Source organism: Trematomus bernacchii, unplaced genomic scaffold (genome assembly GCF_902827165.1).
Source record: "Trematomus bernacchii unplaced genomic scaffold, fTreBer1.1, whole genome shotgun sequence".
Classification (NCBI taxonomy): domain Eukaryota; kingdom Metazoa; phylum Chordata; class Actinopteri; order Perciformes; family Nototheniidae; genus Trematomus; species Trematomus bernacchii.
In genome coordinates this window covers 5995006-6005836 of record NW_022987582.1, presented here as the reverse complement: position 1 = coordinate 6005836, position 10831 = coordinate 5995006, and the positions used below count along the sequence as shown (strand labels likewise).

The 10831-nt window shown below is 41.4% G+C and overlaps 1 protein-coding gene across 1 annotated transcript; it reads right to left on the bottom strand.

The window, feature by feature from the left end:
• Nucleotides 1-795: 795 nt before the first annotated feature.
• On the bottom strand, nt 796-10648 carry rcc1 (regulator of chromosome condensation 1). Its single transcript, XM_034128139.1, has 10 exons — nt 10546-10648; nt 8911-9012; nt 8430-8617; nt 8168-8347; nt 2823-2919; nt 2599-2721; nt 2291-2431; nt 2020-2139; nt 1673-1825; nt 796-1559 (listed from the first exon to the last, which is right to left on the bottom strand). The coding sequence occupies exons 2-10, from the start codon at nt 8990-8992 to the stop codon at nt 1384-1386; spliced, it is 1260 nt and encodes a 419-aa protein (XP_033984030.1). The 5' UTR covers nt 8993-9012; nt 10546-10648; the 3' UTR covers nt 796-1383.
• Nucleotides 10649-10831: the final 183 nt, after the last annotated feature.

Genomic DNA, 10831 nt, shown 5'->3' with positions numbered 1-10831 from the left:
CTTCCAACTATTATCGACAAACCTTTCATACGCGCGATTAGCAAGGGACTAAAACTAAATCAGAATTCACCATCTTTAACAGGGGACACTAGTTGTCTTCAACAAGTTCAAAATGGCTTCCTGAAAAATGGGTTCATTCAAAAAGGAGCATGGTCAGCTTATATTTGCTTAAAGTGGACCTATCATGCTATATTTGAATAATATAGTGTAGGACCATACCTATATAAGGCATATTTATACTTTTTTTTTTTCAAAATACCAAACAGATCATGCATTTTAGCCATGCCTCATTTTGCTCAATTTGACATTTTTTAGCTCTGTTTTAGCAGAACAGCACCATCTACAGGCCTGGCATATGTACTACAGCGTCTCCAGCGCTTTCGAACGGCAATGGCCGTGGCTGTCTCCTCCTGATTGGTGGAGTTGGCCCAATAGCCGTAGCGCCACCGTCCTGACGTCAGGACAGTGTTCAAATCTGGATCAGTTTTTATCAGATCCGTTGCAGCCCCTTTTTTAGAGATTTGGGTATGGAGGAAAATAGAGAGGGTTGTGTTTTCTGACACTTGGTGAGTTCCCTGGAACACCGGGGACACATATTCATGTATAAAAGACGTACAAAAGTGCATTTTGCATGATAGGTCCCCTTTAAACCAAAACATATTTTTTATTGGAACTTGTTCAAGGTCCTCTATGTTGACTGAAATACCAAACCTTACTGGGATAGTACAAGAGCTGAAATTGAGAAGTTAATGATCAAATTGCAATAAAATGTCTAATGCATTGGATAAAAACAGGTTTAAAAACTTAAAATTGTATCTTTATTTTCAGGCAGGAAAAGCAATAAAATGCAGTATACAGTGTGACGTGTTACCAAATATCCAAATAGTGACAACCAGTTGTGTGTGCCCAGTAATGAACAGTAGTCTCACATATTAAACTCATCGAGTAGAACTGTCCTGTCTGAACCAAGGTCAGCGATATTATTGCTTTAAAGAAAAAAATATTAAAAAGACTATTGTTTGGGGAAGTCATTAAAAGCTTGCACTCTTATTTCCTTTACGTACATGCAACAGTCACATTCACAAACATCACATATAACATCTTACAGTCATACTGAATGACTTTTTATGAAAGGAATTCAAAGGGAACATCAAAAACTAGATTTAAAAAAAATAGTCTCTTATTTGTCATGATCTACAGAACATCCATGAACATTTTTCGCACACCAGAAAGAGAAGTGTTCTCGTAAAAGGGTCCGAACCTCTCACACTCTCTCGGCTCAGCACAGGAAGTCACAGATAGATCAACCCCTCCCCAGATTTAGTCATTGTGAAAAAAGCCCCACCTCCAAACGGATCAGCAGCTCTCTGTCTGCGCTGGACATCAGCTCTCCTGCTTGTCTTTGACCAGAAGGACTGTGTGCTGCCCTCCGCTGGACGCCATCAGTACTGTACGGTTCTCCAGCTGCTTGCCGGTCATCTTCACGGGGCTCCACTTGTCGTCCTCATCTCCGGTGCCGAGCTGCAGGTTGGTGCCCATGCCCCAGGCGTACACAGATCCTGAGTAACACAGCAGAAAGTCATCTTAAAATCAAGAAATACATTGCTCTCTATATCACAGACTAAAAGATGATCACTCGTCAATCCTCGGCTGCATTTGCGTTGTTCCTCACCTTCTCTGGTGACGGCGACGCTGACCGATGCCCCGCAGGACAGCCTGCATGCCGGCTCCATCCCCGTCACCGGCGTGGGCTCGCTCTTCTCCTCGGCCCCCTCGCCCAGACCCAGACGGCCGTACTCTGCTCTGCCCAGGCAGTATACCTGTCCTTTAGGGTGAAGACAAAAAGGATTCATTCATATTTTGTGTCAAAATACTTGGATAAAAACATTTAAAACACTTTTTGGCCTTTCCATTCCAGCCATGTTGTTGTTTTATTGCCTTTTGTTTAGTTGAGGTTTTATTGTAAATTACAACAACAACAAAAAATACAGATGTAGTTTAACAGTTATTGCAGATTACCTTCAGCGTCGAGGCAGAGTGAGTGATGCTGTCCTCCAGAGAAGTCCACCCAGGAAGTGGTAGAGTTTTTGAAGCAGGTCAGTTTTACTGGGTCAAAACACATCTTGGTGCTTTTAGTGCCTGAATAAAAAAACAGGGGTAAAAACACAAAATCAATTCACAATGTCTGGTACAATTACCTTAGAGTAGAAGGTGAGCGACGGCCTCTAAGCTAAATGTAAAGCAGTGACAGATGATACAGCAGCTGAAGGCACTGATGTGCACTACTCACCCAGCTGATGATAGTTGGAGAGACCAAATCCATAAACATAGCCGTCTTTTGACACAGCAAAGGTGAGGTACGCGCCGCAGAAGGCATCGACAAAGTGAACTTTTCCTTTAACTTTAACGATCTGTGGTACCAGCAACCGGCCTGAAATCACAGGACACCGTCAGTCCCAACGCCTCAGCCATATTTCACACAAGACATGGAAACTTCTATTGTTAATGCCATCACAAATCAAAGCTTAATGATTATGTCAAATCTTGATAACTTTTGTTACATCATGCTTTGTCTTTAGAAAGGCTTGTTGAACTTACCGAGGCCTTTCCTGCCTCCTCTGTCTGAAAAGCGCTCGGGCACTCTGCCCAGCTGCCCCTGCTCTGCAGTGCCCGATGAGTACAGATTCCCCTCCAGTGTAACCAGTATAAGGTGGTCGTTTCCTGTCAAAAAGGAGTTGCAAAGATTAAACAGGAACATTGTATGCAGCAATTGTACCAATAGCAAACTAAAACATACAAGATGAAAGACCTATGTTCCTTACCTGATGCAATTTTCACAACAGCTTCTGTCATGGGGACTTTGATTGGAAGAGTGCATGTTTTCATCGGCTCCAGAAGACCTATTACACCGTTGTTATCCTGGACAAAAAAGGGTTCAGTATTTTTTAATAGTTAAACCCCCAGAGATACACACAGGTTGTGTAAGCATGAAGTATTGCATGGCTGCCAATTCTTCTGAATGGAAATAAGTTGATCAGATGTAAAATGGACAAATAAAAATCATTCAAAAATATGATTTAGCAATAACAAGAAGATAATTATAATATTCTTCTTTTAAAAACAACGTTACAGAGTGTTTCACACAGTTAATATCAGCACTGCCAAACATCAAGTGGGATTGCAGAAGGTTGGCAGAGGCAATAGAGATGTAATTGCCAGTGTGCCACTGAGTATTACTAATGGAAAACACACATGTAACCTAGCAGGAGCAGTGATAATAAGTACAGAGAAAAAAAAACAATGAGGAATAGCATGACCAATGATCATCAGACAGATGGACATGGGAAATCATTTAATACAAAATACAAAATAAAAAAAAGTGTAAGGTGAGAACATCCGTCATGAGGCCTCAGGTCTGAGCAGAGAATCAAATGCAGGGTAAATAGGCTTTCAGGTTGAGAGGAAACAGAGGAGAGGATGTGAGGTAGACAATTCTAGTTTGCTCTTTATGCGGGATCATTTATGGAACTGCAGATGGAGAGCTTAATCGTGAAAATGTTAATTTGTTATTATAGCAGCGGAGAGGCATCGGGGTATATGCAGGAATCCTGAAGTCAAATGTAAGACCTTTTAAGACCTTTTTTAAGACCCTTTCCATACATTTTAAGACCTCATCGCAACTTCAAGTTCTAACCGGTTACATTGGCGACACACATTACCTCACATTTACTATATTGATTGTAAGATAGCACAACTAAACAGTTTGTGATAACTAAACTCCTTATCATAATTCAGATAGAACAAAGCACAAGAGAATGCATTGTGTGACCAACCCAATGCAAGGTTTATTAGAAAAATAAACCATTAGAAAGTAGTATTTGATTCAGGCATTGTTCCCAAGAGATAAAACAGACAGACTACTGAAGCCTCCTCTCCACATGAACTTCAACCTCTCTGTCAAGGTCAGGTTTTAATGCAGTATGCTGCTTTTTTGCTTCTGTAGACTTTGTGCTCTTTCATTCCAGTAAAACTCCTCAGAAACCATTAGAAACCAGTATTTGACCAATAAACAAAACTTTGAACTATGAAATATATTAAACTTTGGTGAGCTTCAGCGGGGTAATGTCATATAGGAGCTCCCTCACAAATACCCAGGGGTGAAATTGGGCCGGAGCTGTCCGGGGCTAAGCCCCTCGCACTTTTGTCATATGATATGTTTACAAAAAACGATATGTTAAGACTTTTCTCGTTCTTAATATGGACTATATTTAGGGTCGATATGTGTTGACTTTACTTTAAAATAGCAGATCTTTGTGACCGGATATAGTTCGGCTTATTGAACGTGTGTCTCTTCCTTGGAGGAGCAGCATCGCCCGGACTCCAGAGAGTGCAGAGAGTCTACAGCGGTGTGTGTCAGCGACGTGCAGTCAGCAAAGCAGGCTTTCTGGCTAGCACTTAGCATATGGGACCGGACAGCTTTGTTCCCCATCGACAGTGGCGATTCTAGAGTCTGTGGGGGCCCCTCAAACCAGCTTTCATCACCATCAGTGGTGCCCCAGCACACTCTTTCCCCCTCCCCCCAGAGCGGAGCAAGGCAACGAAACTTAAAATAAGAAGCAGCATTTTACAGCACGCAATGCATGGGGCCGCCTTGAGGGGGTTTCCCGACATGTCGTTGCAGTAAATTAAAGGGTGTTTCATGTTGTCGTTGCTGTGGACCTTCCTAATACCTTGGAAAATGCCGTTTAATACTTTTTAATAGCCTTAATCTTCGCTAAATTGATTTATCAACTTTTAATACTTTTAAGACCCCGCGGACGCCCTGGGCATGTAAGTTTATCAAGACCAAGATGAGGGGTGTTTGATGATCTAGAACAGGGGTATTCAACTAAAATTCCACGAGGTCCAGTTAGAGAAAATCTCCCCATGCAAAGGTCCGGAACATCAAAATGTCTAACTTGCTTTATGAATTAGTGTGATATATATTGAAGTAGCCTGTAGCTTTATCAACGTGTGCATGTAATCAACAACTGACTGCCAATCAAATAAAGAAAGTACAATTCAAAAACAACAATATTTATTGTCAATTAACATTGAACTATACAGATATACAGTAAATACTGTGGATATGTGTAATGTTCCTCTCAGGCTACATTTAACAATTAAATAGAGAAAATAAATAAAATAGCGTTTGAAAATGTGTGCATCTTAAAAGTGCTTAATTTTAGATAAATAAAATAAAGTGTAGCAGCAGCTTGAGTTTCTCTTTTTCTTTGTTAACCGTTTCACATCATGACCTAACAGTTTCAGCTGATTATAGAACAATATCAGTCTTTACACATAACAATTTATCATAACAATTTAACAGTTTTAAAGTTTCTCTTTCTTTCCCTCTTATATTGCAGTCCCTCACTCACTTTGTTTTGTTCAGTGCGAGAATTGAGCTGGAGCTTGTCCTGCCAGGAGTTTATATCTGGGCTGAAATGGTGTCATGTCTCATACACACATGCAGGTGCTCATTGGTTAGCCTGGAACAGTGGCGGCTCCAGGGTATGGCTGGGGTAGGCTACAGCCATACCAAGAAATGGTTTAGCCCCACCTTAGACCCCACCATGAACAATTATGTCAAAGTAAGCAAAACAAAAGTCCGCCAACTCGCGCCGAGTAAATTGCACAGACAGCAGTAAGATTGATTTCAGTAGCCACTTGTCTGGAAATGCCGAAGACTAGAAACGGTTTTGAAAACTTTTGTCACATAGTGATCGTCTTCTCAATAAAACCTCTTTGCTAATGTCTTCTGGCCAATCAGAATCACGATTGCAGGAAGTCTCGACGGAGAATAATTTTGCGGTAGAACTACTCTTTATACATCCATGGATACAACATTACGTGTTGATAGGAATCAACACGTAATGAAATAAGACCCCACGGTTTGATGATTGATGGGTGTGTGGGCTGTCTTTCATTTTGACACACAGAACAATGGGGGCTATCCACCCTTATCCACAATGTAAAGTAATTCACACAGCCTCTTCCCTCTTCTCTCTGTGAGGAGCAGCAGGTTCAGCTTTCAGAACAAAGTAACAAAAAAGGCATTCATTTTTTTAAACATGTCGTGTAGTAATAGACTTATTTATTTTCTTCTCAAGAGAGTACCAGAATGTCTATTTTATATGTTAGTATTTCAAAAAATACCCCCCTGCATGGGTTGGGTTTTCAGCATTTCAACTTTTTCACCTGTGGGGAATTGCAGGATTGGCTCCAGGTCGCCCTTTTTATTTACTACAAGACAAATGTGCCTTTTTATTTCATACAGTTCAATTTGGATTCTAGAAACTTGATGACCATCATCAGTTTAAACTTGTTTAAAAAGCATACTGTAGTTCTGTGAAGGGATATCATCTGCCTTGCATGGCACAAACAATGTTGAGGATGTGGGTTTATTCCCATGGACTACATTTACTGAAAATGTATGCACTGTACTTCACTTTACTTAAAAGTGGATGCCGAGTAGCATATATTACAGCACTTTTTTGGGTATTATATCTTTGGGTCGCGATTTATTGACGAGGGAAAAAAGTGGGTCGTGAATCAGACCAGTTGAGAACCACTGGTTTAACTCACACCTGTTGCTCTCGATGTAATTTTGCTGAAAAAAGGAGACGGGGAAATAATCTAAACCTCCGCGTGGCGTTTCACTGTCAAGGGGGGCAATATAGCGTGTATGTAATTACATTGCAAATACTGAATTGAGCCCCACCACTGTATGGGTTAGCCCTACCATAGATTACCCAACAAAAATACTCTGGAGCCGCCACTGGCCTGGAACTATATTTCGTTTTAATTTTGATCCTGGTGGACTGATCATATTGGGCTCTGAGACTGCTTATTTTTTGTGACCTCAGTTCTGACTTGAGAGGGAATGTTTGGTCAAACACTTTGTGTTTTGTCTCATAGTGGCGTTTTGGCACTTTTAATGAGCGCCACGGTCTCTGAACAAATGAGACACACTGGCTCTGTGCTCCCAGTGGGCAGGATGAACATGAATGAGTCCACTCAGGGTTAAAAGCTCTGTTCTCACTGTCCACTTTCCTCTTCTTGGAGAGCGCCATGTGTAATTATTTGTCTCTCCCTGTCTGCCGCTAACACGCCTGTTCACTCTCCTCTCCGCTTCTCTCCCTGTATCGCTAATTATTCTCTTCACTCACTTTCCTCTCCGCTTCTATCTGTCGCTCTCTCTTCTCTTCTTCTGTGTTTCTCTCCCTGAATCGCTCACTCGTCTCTTTCGCCCCCTGTCGGCAGCGGTTAAAATAGAATCGCCCCGTCAAAATTGAAATCCCCTATTAAAGTATTGATTATAGGTCCGGGTCCGTATAGGTCGGTGTCTGGGTCCGGATCCGGACCGCGGTCCGTCTGTCACTGAACTATGATCTCTAGAAGCTCAGCTAAGTAACCAACGATAGACATCAAACAATGTAATTACATAGCCGATGTTATCCGTGTGCAGACAAATGATTAAACACCAGCACCTACAGAGTGTTAGGTTAAAGGAGATGTTATACTTCAGCAGTACAAATCTAGCCGAACCATGTCATTTAAAAAATCCAGAGCACCAACAAAAGAAATAAAGAAGCTGTGGATTGTTTTGCAGTTTCGGTCTCATAAGCGTTACACACCTAATTAATGCTGTATGTTCAAACTCAAATCCTGTGCTAATGAGTTTTAAAGTGTTTTAATCAAATAGTCAGCAGGAGACTCTGTGTTATTTGCTCGGATTCTAATCAGGAGTAACTCAGTACAGCTATTAACGTAATTTATATGTAGCATCCAACTCAAATGGGGCTGAAAGAAAATGAGACAAATACCACTGAGATACAACAAAAAGTAAAAAGAACCTAAACGTTTAATATGGAGGATTTACTTTGATGTTCGATTGTTTTGTATGTTTGAAACAATTTCTACTTTTGTCGTTTCATCGGAAAAGTGAATTATTTGGAGACCTGTTTGCAATGTGTAAGTTGAACATTTCTACTGGTGCTCCCAAGTTTTGTGGGTGAAGAGAATTAAAAGTAACTAGTTAACTAGATGTAGGGAAAATCTCTCAACACACACACACACACACACTTCCAGGCACAGGCCTAGGTGGCTACAAGCATCAGGAACTTACCCTGAAGGAGCCCCACATGTAGACTGTCCCTTCCTCTGTGAGCGCAGCTGTGTGGCTGTCCCCCGCCGACACCTGCACCACCTTCTCCTCCAACACCACCTTCTCTGGAACCATCTCAGACCCCTCCACTGATGTGTCCCGGCCAAGGGCTCCATCGTCGTTACAACCAAAAGTGTAGACCTACAAAAGACAAAAAATGTTAGCCGGTAGCTAAAGCCATTCAATTTGAAATTTGAAATAATGAAGACAGAGGCATCCTTACTTGGCCAGTGACGCTGAGGCACACTGTGTGCATGCCTCCAGCTATCACTTGCACAATTTCTTCTGGCAGCGACACAAGGGCTGGCTTCTTCCTCTCAATGGTGTTCTCGCCAAGACCCAGCTGTCCAACATCGCCCTGGCCCAGAACAAGAACCTGACCCGCCTCCTTGCCATGGCTCCTGTGGGAAACTGTTACACACAAACAAACAATTGTATATCAGTATTCAATTTGATCCAAGATGTTATAAGTCTTACGAGGCCAAACTTAACGGTGGCATAAAAAAAGTGAAAAGGCATAGGACACGAGTCAGCTTGTGAAATCTGTGGGGGTGTGGTGAGACACGTTTTGCTCCTAAAAAATGGGTGTGTATTGTTGTCCATGTTCATATGCAATGGTCCATGTTTTAATAGATTTTCATTGTCTAGTCTTGTCTGTTTGCCTTTTCCCAACGCTGTTCTTTTTAAAAACACAAGTTATTTACCTTTCACTTTCTTGGATCCTTCATTCTCCTCCACAACAACTGGCTCAAACTTCCTCTTGGTGGTAGTCTTTTTAGCAGGCATGATGGCAACACTTAATGACTCTAGAAAAAAAAAACATAGGATGAATTTGATGTAAGATGTTTAAATACCCATCAACGGTTAAAGTCACTGAGCTGCAGGTGAAAAAAACAACAACATGAAAATGTTTTTATCAGAAAGTGCACCAAGATTACAAATGCAGTTGAACATCTTACTAACATATGGTGAGTGTAGGTGTCATGTCCAAATACAGTGTAATTTAAGTAATTTAGAGCTAACAGTACACTGACACTTAAAGGTGGGGTAGGTAAGTTTGAGAAACCGGCTTGAGATACACTTTTTGTTATATTCCATAGAATGCTCTTAACATCCCGATAGCAATGAATATCTTAAGTGCTTTGACAAAAAATCCATAAAAATGTCATCTGTGGGTAGTACTGTAAAAAGCACGACCAATCATTTTAGCCGGCCAGGCTAAAATAACTGGATGGCCTACCTGCCTGTCAGCCTTCCATCTGTGCACAAACTTATCTCGTGCCCTCATTGGTCATGTGCCCGTTCGTGTGTGTTGGAGGAGGGGCTCTGTAAGGAAGTGGCAGATTTTTTCCGGCTGTGTATTTCCAAATTCTAGCTCACTCGAGCTGGTTTCTCCAAAATTACCTACCCCACCTTTAAAGGGGAGTTGATTGACAAAGAAAACGTCTAAAAAATACTAGATAGCTAAACAGAGCTTAAGTAATGTATCAATTAATGTATTTATTGACATTTGTGATACATTTGCAAATGCATGAATGCCCCTTTGTTAAGTTCCCGGGGACCGATGTTGAGGCGCTTTCAGAATGATGTATATCCATTTTAGGCAATATTGCATTTCCATAAGCTCACAAGCCTACTGGCAAACGCAGTTGACAGACACAATCAGTCAGTCCTTATTTTGGTCGTAACATTAACCAACACTCTCACAGCCGTTCATGTTCAACAGCTGTCAGAAAGTCATTTGAATGGCTGGCACAGTGTCAGACTTTCACTCCACATACAGTTGTGCTTCGTCCGCTTCTGCTACCATGCTGTTGTGAAATGAACCCCCCCCCAAAAGTACAAAACAAACTGAAGTCCCGCTGAGCTCTCACTGACTCCCAAAGGTTATATGTTTGTTCAGAGTGCTGCCAGTGCTCAGCCATTTAGCATTTTAAAAATAAGTAGCGTGATCTAACGTTGGCAGTAAACTTACCCATGTGTCCTTGCTAACAGTTAAAGAGCGAGGATATGAGACTAGCTACATGGCTGTGCTTCAGTTCTCCTTATGACTAACGTTAAACTATATGTGACACAGTTGGCTACTTATACATGAGGAATGTAGAATGCAGAAGTCATGTTTTAATGTTAGTTAGCATTAAAGTAGAGCTAAATGTTACTAGCTAATGGAATGAGCTGTTTGCTAGCTAGCAAGCGGCGTTAGCATGCCATTCAAAAATGAATGAGATACAATAACACACGTAACGTTTATTGAATGGACTCATACACACTGCTTACGACGTGTTTGTTATCGCTTGTATTTTTCAGTTGGGGAGTTTAGGAGCTGATATTTTACTAACCTCTTATATGTAGTAGTCTGAAGTTTGCCTAGAAGTGAACGTGCACAGCCTCTTCGGTTCCCGGTCTTGAAACACGTATCATACGTACGACGTCACGTTCTGGAACCCCTGCCTACTTAAAGAGACAGTAGCACTCCAATGTGCAGTGGTGGAAGAAAACTCAATAGTATGAAGTCCTACGTTCAAGTTTCAGATAAAAACAGTAAAATATATCAATAAACAGTAGGCCTACTGATTATGCAGCAGAATGTCTCCTGTAAGTGGCAAACCTTAATGTCTTGCCTAT

Coding starts and splice junctions, on each gene's coding strand:
- rcc1 (XM_034128139.1), bottom strand. CDS start 8,992: ATGCCTGCTAAAAAGACTACCACCAAGAGGAAGTTTGAGCCAGTTGTT. Junction 2,920..8,167: donor ACATGTGGGGCTCCTTCAGG/GTAAGTTCCTGA, acceptor TTTTTTGTCCAG/GATAACAACGGTGTAATAGG. Junction 2,432..2,598: donor AGGAGGCAGGAAAGGCCTCG/GTAAGTTCAACA, acceptor CTGTGATTTCAG/GCCGGTTGCTGGTACCACAG.